Source organism: Malaclemys terrapin, chromosome 11, assembly GCF_027887155.1.
Source record: "Malaclemys terrapin pileata isolate rMalTer1 chromosome 11, rMalTer1.hap1, whole genome shotgun sequence".
NCBI lineage: Eukaryota > Metazoa > Chordata > Testudines > Emydidae > Malaclemys > Malaclemys terrapin.
The window spans coordinates 29,090,374-29,107,314 of NC_071515.1; the positions used below are offsets into that span (position 1 = coordinate 29,090,374).

At 53.5% G+C, this 16,941-nt stretch overlaps 1 protein-coding gene across 3 annotated transcripts in view; it reads left to right on the top strand.

Annotated features, from left to right (window-relative positions):
• The first annotated feature begins 5,931 nt into the window (after positions 1–5,931).
• HIBCH (3-hydroxyisobutyryl-CoA hydrolase) overlaps positions 5,932–16,941 on the top strand; it is a 98,438-nt gene continuing 87,428 nt past the window's right edge. For 2 of the 3 annotated variants that reach the window (XR_008446700.1, XM_054044568.1), the window contains exons 1-4: positions 5,978–6,054; positions 6,830–6,912; positions 14,334–14,376; positions 15,486–15,626. Coding sequence is in view for 2 of the 3 variants with exons in the window: in XM_054044568.1 (XP_053900543.1) it covers positions 6,842–6,912; positions 14,334–14,376; positions 15,486–15,626 (255 nt within the window). In the remaining variant the exon portion in view is untranslated. Of the gene's footprint in view, positions 6,055–6,829; positions 6,913–14,333; positions 14,377–15,485; positions 15,627–16,941 lie in introns of all 3 variants that reach the window. The other variant, XM_054044569.1, reaches the window with a different exon arrangement.

The following is a 16,941-nucleotide window of genomic DNA, read 5'->3' on the forward strand; positions in this document are numbered from 1 at the left end:
GGAGCAGGGCTGGGTCGGGGGGAGCAGGGCTCGGAGTGGCTGGGTCGGGGTGTTGGGGGGGAGCAGGGCTGGGTCGGGGGGAGCAGGGCTCAGTGTGGCTGGGTCGGGGTGTTGTGGGGAGCAGGGCTGGGTCGGGGGGAGCAGGGCTCGGAGTGGCTGGGTCGGGGTGTTGGGGGGGAGCAGGGCTGGGTCGGGGGGAGCAGGGCTCAGTGTGCCTGGATCGGGGGTGTTGTGGGGAGCAGGGCTGGGTAGGGGGGAGCAGGGCTCGGAGTGGCTGGGTCGGGGTGTTGGGGGGGAGCAGGGCTGGGTCGGGGGGAGCAGGGCTCGGAGTGGCTGGGTCGGGGTGTTGGGGGGGAGCAGGGCTGGGTCGGGGTGTTGGGGGGAGCAGGGCTCGGAGTGGCTGGGTCGGGGTGTTGGGGGGAGCAGGGCTGGGTCGGGGTGTTGGGGGGAGCAGGGCTGGGTCGGGGGGAGCAGGGCTCGGAGTGGCTGGGTCGGGGTGTTGGGGGGAGCAGGGCTGGGTCGGGGGGAGCAGGGCTCGGAGTGGCTGGGTCGGGGTGTTGGGGGGAGCAGGGCTGGGTCGGGGGGAGCAGGGCTCGGAGTGGCTGGGTCGGGGTGTTGGGGGGGAGCAGGGCTGGGTCGGGGGGAGCAGGGCTCGGAGTGGCTGGGTCGGGGTGTTGTGGGGAGCAGGGCTGGGTCGGGGGGAGCAGGGCTCGGAGTGGCTGGGTCGGGGTGTTGGGGGGAGCAGGGCTGGGTAGGGGGGAGCAGGGCTCGGAGTGGCTGGGTCGGGGTGTTGGGGGGAGCAGGGCTGGGTCGGGGGGAGCAGGGCTCGGAGTGGCTGGGTCGGGGTGTTGGGGGGAGCAGGGCTGGGTCGGGGGGAGCAGGGCTCGGAGTGGCTGGGTCGGGGTGTTGGGGGGAGCAGGGCTGGGTCGGAGTGTTGGGGGGAGCAGGGCTGGGTCGGGGGGAGCAGGGCTCGGAGTGGCTGGGTCGGGGTGTTGTGGGGAGCAGGGCTGGGTCGGGGGGAGCAGGGCTCGGAGTGGCTGGGTCGGGGTGTTGGGGGGGAGCAGGGCTGGGTCGGGGGGAGCAGGGCTCGGAGTGGCTGGGTCGGGGTGTTGGGGGGAGCAGGGCTGGGTCGGAGTGTTGGGGGGAGCAGGGCTGGGTCGGGGGGAGCAGGGCTCGGAGTGGCTGGGTCGGGGTGTTGTGGGGAGCAGGGCTGGGTCGGGGGGAGCAGGGCTCGGAGTGGCTGGGTCGGGGTGTTGGGGGGGAGCAGGGCTGGGTCGGGGGGAGCAGGGCTCGGAGTGGCTGGGTCGGGGTGTTGGGGGGAGCAGGGCTGGGTCGGGGTGTTGGGGGGAGCAGGGCTGGGTCGGGGGGAGCAGGGCTCGGAGTGGCTGGGTCGGGGTGTTGTGGGGAGCAGGGCTGGGTCGGGGGGAGCAGGGCTCGGAGTGGCTGGGTCGGGGTGTTGGGGGGAGCAGGGCTGGGTCGGGGGGAGCAGGGCTCGGAGTGGCTGGGTCGGGGTGTTGGGGGGAGCAGGGCTGGGTCGGGGGGAGCAGGGCTCGGAGTGGCTGGGTCGGGGTGTTGGGGGGAGCAGGGCTGGGTCGGGGGGAGCAGGGCTCGGAGTGGCTGGGTCGGGGTGTTGGGGGGGAGCAGGGCTCGGAGTGGCTGGGTTGGGGTGTTGGGGGGAGCAGGGCTGGGTCGGGGGGAGCAGGGCTCGGAGTGGCTGGGTCGGGGTGTTGGGGGGAGCAGGGCTGGGTCGGGGGGAGCAGGGCTCGGAGTGGCTGGGTCGGGGTGTTGGGGGGAGCAGGGCTGGGTCGGGGGGAGCAGGGCTCGGAGTGGCTGGGTCGGGGTGTTGGGGGGAGCAGGGCTGGGTCGGGGGGAGCAGGGCTCGGAGTGGCTGGGTCGGGGTGTTGTGGGGAGCAGGGCTGGGTCGGGGGGAGCAGGGCTCGGAGTGGCTGGGTCGGGGTGTTGGAGGGAGCAGGGCTGGGTAGGGGGGAGCAGGGCTCGGAGTGGCTGGGTCGGGGTGTTGGGGGGAGCAGGGCTGGGTCGGGGGGAGCAGGGCTCGGAGTGGCTGGGTCGGGGTGTTGGGGGGAGCAGGGCTGGGTCGGGGGGAGCAGGGCTCGGAGTGGCTGGGTCGGGGTGTTGTGGGGAGCAGGGCTGGGTCGGGGGGAGCAGGGCTCGGAGTGGCTGGGTCGGGGTGTTGGAGGGAGCAGGGCTGGGTAGGGGGGAGCAGGGCTCGGAGTGGCTGGGTCGGGGTGTTGGGGGGAGCAGGGCTGGGTCGGGGGGAGCAGGGCTCGGAGTGGCTGGGTCGGGGTGTTGGGGGGAGCAGGGCTGGGTCGGGGGGAGCAGGGCTCGGAGTGGCTGGGTCGGGGTGTTGGGGGGAGCAGGGCTGGGTCGGGGTGTTGGGGGGAGCAGGGCTCGGAGTGGCTGGGTCGGGGTGTTGGGGGGAGCAGGGCTGGGTCGGGGGGAGCAGGGCTCGGAGTGGCTGGGTCGGGGTGTTGGGGGGGAGCAGGGCTGGGTCGGGGGGAGCAGGGCTCGGAGTGGCTGGGTTGGGGTGTTGGGGGGGAGCAGGGCTGGGTCGGGGGGAGCAGGGCTCAGTGTGGCTGGGTCGGGGTGTTGTGGGGAGCAGGGCTGGGTCGGGGGGAGCAGGGCTCGGAGTGGCTGGGTCGGGGTGTTGGGGGGAGCAGGGCTGGGTCGGGGGGAGCAGGGCTTGGAGTGGCTGGGTCGGGGTGTTGGGGGGAGCAGGGCTGGGTCGGGGGGAGCAGGGCTCGGAGTGGCTGGGTCGGGGTGTTGGGGGGGAGCAGGGCTGGGTCGGGGGGAGCAGGGCTCGGAGTGGCTGGGTCGGGGTGTTGTGGGGAGCAGGGCTGGGTCGGGGGGAGCAGGGCTCGGAGTGGCTGGGTCGGGGTGTTGGGGGGGAGCAGGGCTCGGAGTGGCTGGGTCGGGGTGTTGGGGGGGAGCAGGGCTCGGAGTGGCTGGGTTGGGGTGTTGGGGGGAGCAGGGCTGGGTCGGGGGGAGCAGGGCTCGGAGTGGCTGGGTCGGGGTGTTGTGGGGAGCAGGGCTGGGTCGGGGGGAGCAGGGCTCGGAGTGGCTGGGTCGGGGTGTTGGGGGGGAGAAGGGCTGGGTCGGGGGGAGCAGGGCTCGGAGTGGCTGGGTCGGGGTGTTGGGGGGGAGCAGGGCTGGGTCGGGGGGAGCAGGGCTCGGAGTGGCTGGGTTGGGGTGTTGGGGGGAGCAGGGCTGGGTCGGGGGGAGCAGGGCTCGGAGTGGCTGGGTTGGGGTGTTGGGGGGAGCAGGGCTGGGTCGGGGGGAGCAGGGCTCGGAGTGGCTGGGTCGGGGTGTTGTGGGGAGCAGGGCTCGGAGTGGCTGGGTCGGGGTGTTGGGGGGAGCAGGGCTGGGTCGGGGGGAGCAGGGCTCAGTGTGGCTGGGTCGGGGTGTTGGGGGGGAGCAGGGCTGGGTCGGGGGGAGCAGGGCTCGGAGTGGCTGGGTTGGGGTGTTGGGGGGGAGCAGGGCTGGGTCGGGGGGAGCAGGGCTCAGTGTGGCTGGGTCGGAGTGTTGGGGGGAGCAGGGCTGGGTCGGGGGGAGCAGGGCTCGGAGTGGCTGGGTCGGGGTGTTGGGGGGAGCAGGGCTGGGTCGGGGGGAGCAGGGCTTGGAGTGGCTGGGTCGGGGTGTTGGGGGGAGCAGGGCTGGGTCGGGGGGAGCAGGGCTCGGAGTGGCTGGGTCGGGGTGTTGGGGGGAGCAGGGCTGGGTCGGAGTGTTGGGGGGAGCAGGGCTGGGTCGGGGGGAGCAGGGCTCGGAGTGGCTGGGTCGGGGTGTTGTGGGGAGCAGGGCTGGGTCGGGGGGAGCAGGGCTCGGAGTGGCTGGGTCGGGGTGTTGGGGGGGAGCAGGGCTCGGAGTGGCTGGGTTGGGGTGTTGGGGGGGAGCAGGGCTGGGTCGGGGGGAGCAGGGCTCAGTGTGGCTGGGTCGGGGTGTTGTGGGGAGCAGGGCTGGGTCGGGGGGAGCAGGGCTCGGAGTGGCTGGGTCGGGGTGTTGGGGGGGAGCAGGGCTCGGAGTGGCTGGGTTGGGGTGTTGGGGGGAGCAGGGCTGGGTCGGGGGGAGCAGGGCTCGGAGTGGCTGGGTCGGGGTGTTGGGGGGAGCAGGGCTGGGTCGGGGGGAGCAGGGCTCGGAGTGGCTGGGTCAGGGTGTTGGGGGGAGGAGGGCTGGGTCGGGGGGAGCAGGGCTCGGAGTGGCTGGGTCGGGGTGTTGTGGGGAGCAGGGCTGGGTCGGGGGGAGCAGGGCTCGGAGTGGCTGGGTCGGGGTGTTGGAGGGAGCAGGGCTGGGTAGGGGGGAGCAGGGCTCGGAGTGGCTGGGTCGGGGTGTTGGGGGGAGCAGGGCTGGGTCGGGGGGAGCAGGGCTCGGAGTGGCTGGGTCGGGGTGTTGGGGGGAGCAGGGCTGGGTCGGGGGGAGCAGGGCTCGGAGTGGCTGGGTCGGGGTGTTGGGGGGAGCAGGGCTGGGTCGGGGGGAGCAGGGCTCGGAGTGGCTGGGTCGGGGTGTTGGGGGGAGCAGGGCTGGGTCGGGGGGAGCAGGGCTCGGAGTGGCTGGGTCGGGGTGTTGGGGGGAGCAGGGCTGGGTCGGAGTGTTGGGGGGAGCACGGCTGGGTCGGGGGGAGCAGGGCTCGGAGTGGCTGGGTCGGGGTGTTGTGGGGAGCAGGGCTGGGTCGGGGGGAGCAGGGCTCGGAGTGGCTGGGTCGGGGTGTTGGGGGGGAGCAGGGCTGGGTCGGGGGGAGCAGGGCTCGGAGTGGCTGGGTCGGGGTGTTGGGGGGAGCAGGGCTGGGTCGGAGTGTTGGGGGGAGCAGGGCTGGGTCGGGGGGAGCAGGGCTCGGAGTGGCTGGGTCGGGGTGTTGTGGGGAGCAGGGCTGGGTCGGGGGGAGCAGGGCTCGGAGTGGCTGGGTTGGGGTGTTGGGGGGGAGCAGGGTTGGGTCGGGGGGAGCAGGGCTCAGTGTGGCTGGGTCGGGGTGTTGTGGGGAGCAGGGCTGGGTCGGGGGGAGCAGGGCTCGGAGTGGCTGGGTCGGGGTGTTGGGGGGGAGCAGGGCTGGGTCGGGGGGAGCAGGGCTCGGAGTGGCTGGGTCGGGGTGTTGGGGGGAGCAGGGCTGGGTCGGAGTGTTGGGGGGAGCAGGGCTGGGTCGGGGGGAGCAGGGCTCGGAGTGGCTGGGTCGGGGTGTTGTGGGGAGCAGGGCTGGGTCGGGGGGAGCAGGGCTCGGAGTGGCTGGGTCGGGGTGTTGGGGGGGAGCAGGGTTGGGTCGGGGGGAGCAGGGCTGGGTCGGGGTGTTATGGGGAGCAGGGCTGGGTCGGGGGGAGCAGGGCTCGGAGTGGCTGGGTCGGGGTGTTGGGGGGAGCAGGGCTGGGTCGGGGGGAGCAGGGCTCGGAGTGGCTGGGTCGGGGTGTTGGGGGGAGCAGGGCTGGGTCGGGGGGAGCAGGGCTCGGAGTGGCTGGGTCGGGGTGTTGGGGGGAGCAGGGCTGGGTCGGGGGGAGCAGGGCTCGGAGTGGCTGGGTCGGGGTGTTGGGGGGGAGCAGGGCTCGGAGTGGCTGGGTCGGGGGGAGCAGGGCTCGGAGTGGCTGGGTCGGGGTGTTGTGGGGAGCAGGGCTGGGTCGGGGGGAGCAGGGCTCGGAGTGGCTGGGTCGGGGTGTTGGGGGGGAGCAGGGCCGGCTGCGGGAGCATGTGGCTACCCAGCGCAGAGCGCGAGCAGCAGCGCTCCGCGACTCCCGGTCCGACTCTCTGGGGGCCGCAGGCCAGGCGGGGCCACGCCGGTTCGTGTCCAGGCTACAGGTGAAGCTCATACGACTAGCCAGCAACCGCGCATACCATAGAGAAGCGCACTGGGCTCTGAGAGCACGTCACTTCCGTTTTCTATGGCTTCCGCTGAGTGTGGTTATTGCTTGTTTCCTGTCTGCGCCGAGGTGGCGCGGCTCGGTGACGCACATTGTTTGCGCCGTACTGGCCGGCGTGTGGCCTGCGCGGGGTGGTCGCGGTTTCTCATTGACCGCTGGGGATGGGGCCGCCAGTGGGTCTGGTGGTGAGGCAGCTCCCCAGGTAAAGCGAGCGGGAAACTGGCAGGGAGGGGCGCGGGAGCGGTCAGCACCTCTGGCCCTACCGTTAGGGGCCCGTCCCCGGTCATGTGCCGGTCACAAGTTGTCCCTAGATAAGCGGGTGCGGAGCGCTCCTCTCGTCCCGTTATCACCGATCTCCCCCCGTCCCCCTCCGGGACCAGAGCGGGAGGTGCCGTATAGCTCGCCGGAGAGCCCCCCGCCCCGCCCAGTCCGAGGCACTGCCCCCGGTGCGGCCCCTTCTCTCTCTATGGCAAGGAGAGGACACTTTTGTGGGTCAGGCTCCTTCAGCGGTGAAGCCCCTCAGCACAGTCTGACATGGAAAAGTGTTCCCAGTTTGTGTCGGTGCCTGGGTACATCATCTTACAGTCGGCCCATTGCAGTCTCGCTTGTTTTAGGGAAGTGCTGTTTAAAAGTATCAGCCACAAAAGATCTCCCCACTCCTTAATAATGAGGAGTTCTTAGAGGATAACTTTTCTTTTGATGCTGTTCAAATTTTAGTTAGTTAAAATTATGCATTGTAGGCCACACGTTTGAGTTCTTGCAGTATTTCTGGAGAATGTCAAACATAACCATTTTTAAAGAGAGGTGCTAACAGAGGACCCAGGGAGTTATAGGCCATGTAACTTCAATACATGGAAAGATAATAGAAAAAAATTATTAAGGACTCAGTTTGTAAGCACATGGAGGGTAATAAGTAATAGCCAACAGATTTGTCAAGAACAATCATGTTGAAACAATTTAACTTGCTTCTTTCATAGGGAACTGGCCTAATGGATATGAGAAGCAGTAGATGTGATCTCTTGACTTTAAGGTTTTTGACACTGTTCTACGTGACATTCTTGTAAGCAAACTAGGGAAATATGGTCTAGATTAAATTACTATGTGTGGGTACATAACTAGTTGCAACACTGTACTCATAATAATGAATAATTCGCTGTCAAACTGGATGGACATATCACGTGGATTCCCTGGGTCTACTACTATTCAGTATTTTCACTTAGTGATTTGCATTACAGAGTAGAGCTAGTACTTTTAATATGTGTAGATATTTCCATCTTGAGAGCGGTTGTAAGCACCTTGTAGAATTTAAAATCTTGATAAATTGAAGAATTGGTCTGTGATTAACAAGATCAAATTCAGTAGAGGCAAGTGCAGAGTATTTTGCTTAAGAAGGTGGAAAAAAATCAAATACACAGATACAAAATGGTACTGCAAAAGAGGACTTGGAGGTTATAATGGATCATAAATTGAAGGAGAGTCAGCAATGTGATGCTGTACCTAAATAGGTAAATGTCATTCTGGGAAGTATTAACAGGTTATCGCATGCAACACATGGGAGGTAATTGTATTGTTCTGCTCTACTTGGCACTGGTCAGGCTTCAAGGTGGAGCATTCTGTCCATTTTGGGGCACCACACTTTAAGAAAGATGTGGATAAGTTGTAGAGTCCAGTGGAGATCATCAAACAGATGTTTTTGAAAACATGCGCTATGAGGAAAGGTTGAAAGAATTGTTTAACCTAGAGAACTGTAAAAAAAAAAAAAAACTGAAGGGGAAAAGGTTGCTACAAAGAGGACATTGATCAATTGTTCTCCATGTCCACTGAACATAGGACAAGTAGTAATTGGCTTAGTTTGCAACAAGGGAGATTTAGGTTGGATATTAGGAAAAACTTACTATAAGTATAGTTAAGCACTGGAACAGGCTACTTTGAGAGGATGAGGAATCCTTGTCCAAAGTAGTAAAACCCCTGTCAGGGATGGTCTAGGTATACTTAATCCTTCCTCGGTATTGACAGATGGACTAGATGACCTCCTAAGGTCACTTCTAATCCTACATATCTATGATTAAAATTATCCTGGGTTGGGGGCAGCAACCTGCAGCATTTAACTTTTAAAACTCAACCTGCATTTTGGGACCACTTGCCAATTATTCATGGCAGAAATTAATACTCTTAAAATAGACAATAAAATACAGTTTTTGAAGTGGGGAATCTGATAAAAGTGAAAAATCTCCATCTACAGGGTTGTTTCTCACCTGGGGCTGTCATCTGAAGAATTAAAGGGGCATGATCAGAGAAAGCAATTAATGGAGGAGTTAGAGAATTAACCAAGTCCCTGGAGATCAAAAAGAAATCTATATGGGAATAGGACCCCTGTGGCAGGGAAAATATGTATAGTTCCTACCCATTGAATATATAACCACCAGATATCAGTCTCATGTCTTCAATGTGCAATTCTAGGGTCATTCTAGTTTTGGTTGGTTAATGTCCCTGAGAGTGAGATTTGTCCACAAGAGGATCAAGCATTTGATTAAAATCCCCAGGAAATGCAGTAGAGATACAGAGTTTTACTAAATTATACAGAAAAGACCTATAGCCGATTGCATATAAGCAATGATTAGTTCAGATCTATTTATGGTGTTTTAAGGATTAAAAATCTGCCCTGATCTAGTAAAAGTGACTCAGACTATTACTGCCATTGCTTTCTGGAAGAGTATGGATTCCCCTCTGGATTTGGATGAGAAACAGCAAGGCATTGTTTTTCAGGGGTGGGCAAACTTTGTGGCCCGAGGGCCACGTTGGGGTTGCGAAACTGTATGGAGGGCTGGGTAGGGAAGGCTGTGCCTCCCCAAACAGCCTGGTCCCAGCCCTCTAGCCACCCCCTCCCACTTCCCGCCCCCTGACTGCCCCCCTCACAACCACCAACCCATCCAACCCCCCTGCTCCTTGTCCCCTGACTGCCCCCTCCTGGGACCCCCGCCCTTAACTGCCCCCTTGCACCCCGACCCACATCCAACCCCCCCTGCTCCCTATCCCCTGTCTGCCCTGACCGACCCCCTGGGACCTCACCCCCTATCCAATGCCTCCTGTTCACACCCTGGGACCCCCTGCTCCTTATCCAACCCCCCTGCTCCCCGCCCCCTTACCATGCTTCTCAGAGCAGCAGGAGCTCGCAGCCCTGCCAGCTGGAGCCAGCCATGCTGCCTGACAGGAGCGGCTGGCCAGAGCGCTGTCTGTGCAGTGGTGTAGCTCTGGGGAAGGGGGGACAGCAGGGAATGGGGCCGGGGGCTAGCCTCCCCGGCTGGGAGCTCAGGGGCTGGGCAGGACGGTCCCACAGGCTGTAGTTTGACCACACTCTGTTCTAATTTGAGTGTCAAGTCTCTCTCTTGCAGCAAAAACTACATATCTACCCTTTGCTTTCTTTAATAGTGAGTACACTTTCTTTTAATTGGAGTGTTGAATCCCTTTACATTCTAGGAAATAAAACTGAACTGCAGGACCATTTGGCGGTGTTAATTATTTTTGTCATGTATGGCCTTACAATTAAGGGTGACAGTGCTTGTGTCATGTGCTCTATTGCACTCCAACCTATTCCCTACACAGAATTCCATGAGGAGTCTACAGATTAAATGCCTCAGACACTTATTCCACAGATTTTTTGGATTATTTTGCCAGATGCTTCAGGGAATAGGGTAGATGCATCAGCATTAGTTGCAGCCACCTCTAGATGCTTGATGCAAGTCAGTCATGTAGGGTGTAATTTTCCTACGTGTTTCTGGTTGAGGGAGGTGGGAAGAGTAGTGGTAGTAAGGGGATCTTAGAGGCTCGGAAGAAGGAAGAACACAGACAGGTCAAAGCAAAAACATAAACCAATAACACACATAACTTGGCTTATTATCAACTGTGACCGGCTGTCTTAGATATTAGTATAGGACAGTGGTTCTCAAACTTTTGTACTGGTGACCCCTTTCACATAGCAAGCCTCTGAGTACACTCCCTCTCCCCCCCTTATAAGTTAAAAACATTTTTTAAATATATTTAACACTAGTATAAATGCTGGATGCGAAGTGGGGTGGAGGCTGACAGCTTGTGACTCCCTGAGCCATCTCCAACCCCCAGTTTGAGAACATCCGGTATAGGGCATCACCGTCCCACGTGGTATCTCTCCATTCACCACTTAAAAAGTAAAGCACAATGAAAAAGCAGCCATGGTGAAACACTTAACACTATAAACTAAACTAACCCAACTAGTCAGTTCTGGAGAGGGTAAGCCAGGGAGATGCCATTCAGGTCCAGAGCTTTGCTGTTTAAATTATATTTAACAGGCACTCTATTTCCCATAATGCAAGGTAGTAACCACATCATACGGCGATAGGGAGTACATACTCTGCCAACAGGATATTTCTTAACCTTGGATGTCAAGGATATTCCTGTGTATTAATCTCTTAACTGTAATCTTTTCAGTTTGCCAAAGCAAACACCAGAGTATTGGTAATATAGTGTGGTGTTCGAAGTGAGACACTGTACGCTGTAGGGATTATTTTCCCCATGCTGCATGTCCCTGTTTCTTTGGTTTACAACCAAACATTCAGTTTCTCTTCCTCATATTAAATGAGCTTAAATGACAGGGGTGAAGTCTAACTGCTCTCACCTATTGCAAGTGTCTGTACCAACAAGCATAGCTAACAATCAGATTCAGCGAATGATTCTTCTTTATATGTTCATGTACTCAGGGGCTGATTTTGCAGAAAGTGTTGAGTTGGGGAAAGGGGTTTTGGGAGGAAAGATGGAGCAGTGGAAGAGGAAGGGAGCAGGGGCTGGAGGCAGGGGAGATGGGGAAAGTGACAGGAAGGAAGTAGGTGGGGATAGGGAGGGCAGAAATCACTGGTCGGTCATCTTCCCTGTTGCTTTGGCCTAGAAGGTGTACAGCTGTATCCCTCAGGTCCTGTGTGCCTTTGCATGATGTCTTGCAGGGAGGAGAGCCTTCTCTCACAGATGATGTCAAGCTGCCAGGCTTTGAGGACCCCCCAGCAGTAGGGTGTGGCAATGCAACATTGTCTCCCACTGGCAACTATTTTAAAAGGTGGAATGGGAGCCCTCAAGTTCCTGCCGAGCAACAGGGATCTGCACCCACCCCTGGTCATCTCTTTGATGTACTTCACTGCTGAGCTTACACACAGACTTTGTATAATCACAAACAAATAGTACATATTGATTTGTCTGGTAAAGATGTCATAGAATAGAATCATAGGGTTGGAAGGGACCTCAGGATGTCATCTAGTCCAACTCCCTGCTCAAAGCAGGGCCAATCCCCAACTAAATCTCCAAATGGTCCCCTCAAGGATTGAACTCACAACCCTGGGTTTAGCAGGCCAATGCTCAAACCACTGAGCTATCCCCCCCCATTTTTAATTCCAACATAAATACAGGAGCAAAGACACTTACTATTGCTAACACACAGTTTAAATAAGTCCTTTCCACTGTCAGTTTACTCCCATGAGGTCAATTTGGGATGAGATGCACCTTTAACACCCTTGCAGGAGCTTCAGATTCAGCCATTGGATCAGAATTCATGTACATGTCCCAAAAGTTAATAAAGTATGAACTTGGAGTAGAAGGGAACCCAAGCAGTTAGTTAGTCACAGAACTGGATAAGTGTATTGCGCAAGTAGAGCCAACATCACAATTGAAAAGTAAACCTGATGTAGAACAGAATGGGTGCTCAGTTTTTAACATCAATGGTTCTCAACCAGGGGTATGTGTACCTCAAGTGGTATGCAGAGTATACCACTCTGATATATCCAGGGGGTATATCAACACATCTAGATATTTGCCTAGGTTTACAACAGGCTACATAGAAAGCACCAGTGAAGTCAGTAAAAACTAAAATTTCATACAGACAATGACCTGTCTATATTGCTCTATATATTATACACTGAATGCAAGTACAATCTTTATATTCCAATTGATTTTTTTAAATTATATGGTAAAAATGATAAAGCAATTTTTCAGTAATAGTGTGCAGTGACACTTTTGTATTTTTATGTCTGATTTTGTAAGCAAGTAGTTTAAGTGAGGTGAAACTTGGGGTACCCGAGACAGACTCCTGAAAGGGGAACAGTAGTCTGGAAAGGTTGAGAGACACTGTTTTAAATAGCCTGCAATGACCTTTCTACTTCTTACGGCTTTGGGAACAGAGGCACTTTTTCAATCAGTCTTGACATAGAACTGAGTGGGAAACTTCATAAGATATTTGAGACTTCATTGCTTGGCAAGTTCCTTAGCTCTTCTAAAGTCTAGTCTCTTCAGCCACATCTTTTGCAAAATCGTTTTCTTGGTATCCCTCAAACTGTCGCTCTCCCTTTTGAGCTAGCTGCATTTGTCCCTCTTTTATAGTAAGTACTAGAAGTTTGATGATCAGTGCATGAGATTTGGCATTTGAGGCTGGCTTTAAGAACTAGGGAACTGTGTGCTCTAAGTCAAATTTAAAATAATCCATTAGGTTGAGCACTTCTGAATGGAGCCTGGGAACAAATTCTAAGGGGTTGCACTGTCTGCTACTTCAGGTACTCCTATAATTCTCAAAGTATTGTCGTGAGACCTTCCATTGGTCTTCCACTTTAGATTTAAGAGAAGGTAAGTCTGTTCGGCTTTTCTGCACCTGGGTAGAGACCCCTTGTACTTGATCTTCCAGAGTTGATATTCTTGCTTCTCCTTCATTCACCTATCCTGTCAGCACTTGCAGAGAGAGTTAACTGAGAGAAGTCAGAGGATATCAAGGCCACAATACAAATGTGTTTGCAGCAACTTTCTCCAGCAGGGCCAACACAGACACAGTGCCCTCATTAGCTATCTTGTCCAAGGGGCTAGGGTCTCTGTTCTCTTTGTCTTTTAACTACTTGTAGAGCCCACAGTAGACAAATATATGCCTGCTGATTGTCCAGAGATTTGGGGGTACCTTTTACTGAGGCTGGTTTTGGTCAGGGGCTCTGTACTGCAGATGGATATAGATATTAGCGGATGGATCTAGAGCTCAAGGGATCTGTTCCTCCTGGCCATGCAGCACCTCCTGGACCTCATTCATATTAGGTTTTGTAAACTCCCACTTGTTGCAAAATGTATTTCAGGCCTAAAAGTAGTTGGCATATGCTTTTAAATATATTCTGTTAACGAACTTCAGGATGGAAACGCCAACAATAAGATAATATTGGGAATAAAATGAGGAAAGTGGTATAAACTAGGACACCGATAAGATGGTTGATTGCACACTGGCAATTCATGTACAAGTTATACAAGACATCTTTTATAGTCCAACTGCCATAGTCTCTTGGTAAACTGAAAAAAATCTGGAATCTTAGAACTCTGGCAAGTGTCATTCAGTCTGTTCTCAAGAATGGGGCAGGATAGAAAAGAGGAAGCAACTATGCAATATTCTCAAAACAAAAACAGTTTATAGATCCAACAAAGTACAACTATATGCCAAAATCTGCTCTCAGATACATTGATGTAAATTGTGCATAACTCATTAGATTTTAGTTGTTATTCTCAATGCACACCAGAGAAACTAGAGCAGATTGTCCCCAAGTAACTAATTTATATAATTGTCTCCAGAGGTTATGATAGGGGCAACTAAAAAAAAATGGCAGTAATGCAAGGGCTAGAAAATGTGCCTTAAGCACTTAACCATGCACTGATATTTTTTGAATATGCCTACTAAATATTGGACATTGAGCCAAGCTGCTGTTTATAGCCAGGACTTCCTTCTGAATGTGTGTAAACTTCCTTTGAAACTTCTAGGCACTTCAGAAGTGGCAGGGATTTGTAGGTGTTGACACATGTTATTTGTTTATTCTTTTTTCCCCGTTCCTTTAAAAACAACTACTATTTATTAATGCTAGAAACACATGTTTTAGCATGCTTAAGAAAACATGTTATAAACCCATTTTAGTGATTAACAAGTCTGTTTATGATTTTAAAGGGTGATTGCTTTTACACTATTCATACTAACCATAAGTTAGAACAGGGATCGGCATCCTTTGGCACGTGGCCTTTCAGAGAAATCCGCTGGCGGGTCAGGATGGTTTGTTTACCTGCAGCATCCGCAGGTTCGGCTCGTTCCAGGCCAGTGGGGGCTGCAGGAAGTGGCAGCCAGCACATCCCTCGGCCCACGCTTCCCACAGCCCCCATTGGCCTGGAACAGGGGACCACAGCCAGTGGGAGCTGTGATCGTCTGAACCTGTGGACGCTGCAGGTAAACAAACCGTCCCGGCCCGCCAGCGGATTTCCCTGATGGGCTGCGTGCCAAAGGTTGCTGATCCCTGATTTAGAAGCTGAATTGTGTAAAGTTGTATATGTTAAGAAAACCTGCCACTGACTTGACATGTACAGCTAGAAACTTCTATCAAAGCTTAGTGCAACTTATTCAGAGCATTTAATTTTTGAAATCTTTAGCTACCATTGAACTTGGCTTTCTTGTTTCAGATTGAAGCCATTCAGCAGAATACAAATAATACTACAGCACTTGGTAAGTATAGGGTTCTATCTGGTAGCGTTAGAAACAGATTTGCAGCTTCTCCCCTTGTGTGATAGAAAATAAGTGTATACACCACTTTAGTTTATCCAATCATGGCAGTATTACACTGTAAATTCAGCTTTTTAGTGTTTAGGTCCAATGTTGCCAGTTCCACTTCAGCTGGCATTTACTACAAATTCCTCTTGCAATATGAATTGATGCTTATTAAATATAGATTTATTAGTTTTTGGCACCCCACATATTTTGAGTGATTGTTCTGTTTGTCTCAGTACACCTCTACTCAGATATAATACGACCTGATATAACACAAATTCGGATATAACACGGTAAAGCAGTGCTCCGGGGAGGGTGGGGCTGTGCACTCCAGCGGATCAAAGCAAGTTCAATATAACACGGTTTCACCTATAACATGGTAAGATTTTTGGCTCCCGAGGACAGCTTTATATTGGGGTAGAGGTGTAGTTTCAAACTGAATGTTTTCCAGTGTGCTAAATTTTCTTCTGTATATTTTAGTTTGCTTACTCTACATTTTTAGTTTTGAGTTTTAAATTGAGATTGCTTATGAAAATTATTTTCATAACTTTTTTGTATAATATTGCCAAACGATCACAGACAAGGCCATTTGTCATGATCCGATGTGTACTGTCTTAGATGGCGAGTAGGAGAATAGAGGATTGTCTTGTACATCTAACATAATAACTGATGCAAGTGTTTTCAATGTGGTAGTCTCAATGAAACAATATCACAACCATGTGTCCTAAATAAAAACATTGAGGAACATAGTGTATTTCAGAATGTACAACACAAAAGCTGTTTTATTTCCAAATATTCCTGCAAATTAACAAGCTTGAAGTTAGTATAATATACTTAGTGTTGCTCCTAAAGCCATATTAAAGAGTAGCTGAAATAAATCAATCTTTAAATAATTTGAGAGATGCGTAGGAAAACGTCAGTCTAGAATTCTGTCAAAATAATCACAATGACTTTAACCACAGTTCAAGTGAGTTTTGAGAATGTTTATGGAATTATACTCTATACTGTATGGTTATTCAACATGAAAGATATTGTTTTACTTGGTCTCCCTATTTTTGCATGTACAGAATATGTCCAAAACCACAGATTCTGCAGCTGAAGTGTTATTGGAAAAGAGAGGATGTGCTGGAGTAATAACTATGAATAGACCAAAGGCTCTAAATGCATTAAATCTTTCCATGATTCGACAGATTTATCCACAGTTAAAGGTTAGTGGCTTTATTTTAACTCAGCTTAAATTCATACATCTACTAGCAGTTTTAAATATAAAGCTGCCACTTTTTTGTTCTTTCTAATCAATCTGTAACTTCTTGTATGGAGTCACTGACCAAATCATTAAGAGCCTGCTTCAACAAGGTACTTAAACTTGCACCTAACTAAACATTTGAGTAGTTCCATTTAATTCAGTGAGACTACTCACAGTTTTAAAGTAAGGCACGTCCTTAAATACCATCCTGACCTATGGATTAGATCAAAGAATCCACATTTGCATGGTAGTTTGGTTCCCCAGATAACTTTCTACATTTTAGTGAAATGCTGAATGGTGTTGCATATGTGGTGATATGGATTCCTTTCTCCAAAGATTATGTAAGCAGGGCTTGGGGTGCAGGGTGGAAAGTACTTAAACTAGTCCAATTTTTGACTGTCTAAATGTAGAAATCATGCCACTTATAGTTAAAGTGATACAACCCCCTTCTTTAGTGTGGATGCAGTTATATTGGTATAAATGTTTATATTGGTATGGCTTATTACCATACAGGAAAAGGATTAAGATAGATGGATATAATGCACTTTTTATAACTGCATCAACACTGGGGAGGCTATACGACTAATTATTTCAGTTAAAAACAAAAACATGCTCCACTAATGTAGATATACTGGTATAAAACTGTGTGTGTAGACCAGGCCTTAGTCAATTCATTTGGCTGAAATCCATCAGTGCTATAAGTCATGTACTTCCTGCCCAGTCTGTTTGGTCCTTTAACACCCTGGTCCCCTACTGGCTGAACTTTGAGCCCCAGCTAATACCATCTCAATCATAGAGTCTTCTGCTGTGGAAATGGGGTAGCACTGGTAGGAGCTCCTCACAAGCAGACTGCTCTAGGGTGTGGCAACTCCTACCAGGAAAGGTGACAATAGTCCTCACATGGCAGATACTTCTAATAGCAGCAAGTGCTTCCCAGCTGCTTCTCCTGTTTCTCTTCTGACGGTATTGACACTGGAGCTGTCTGTTTGCAGATTCAGGAAGACCTCTCTACATCAGTTAACCTTCCAAGCATGAATTGAATGTTTCTTCAGGGGATACAAACTTGTTTTTTCAAGAGTGAAATAATAGATTCAGCAGATGTTGATGGCACCTACCCAGGAGAGATTACTGCTCAGCTGTGTTAGTGGATTTTCCAAGTCCTGCCTTTTGTACGTTTTTAGGGCTTAGTTAAGTAGGATGGCTCATTTTCTGGAAGGAGTAAGAAGAATGACCAAAGACAGCATTTGGGAAAAGTTGTTTTTTTAAATGAATTTTTA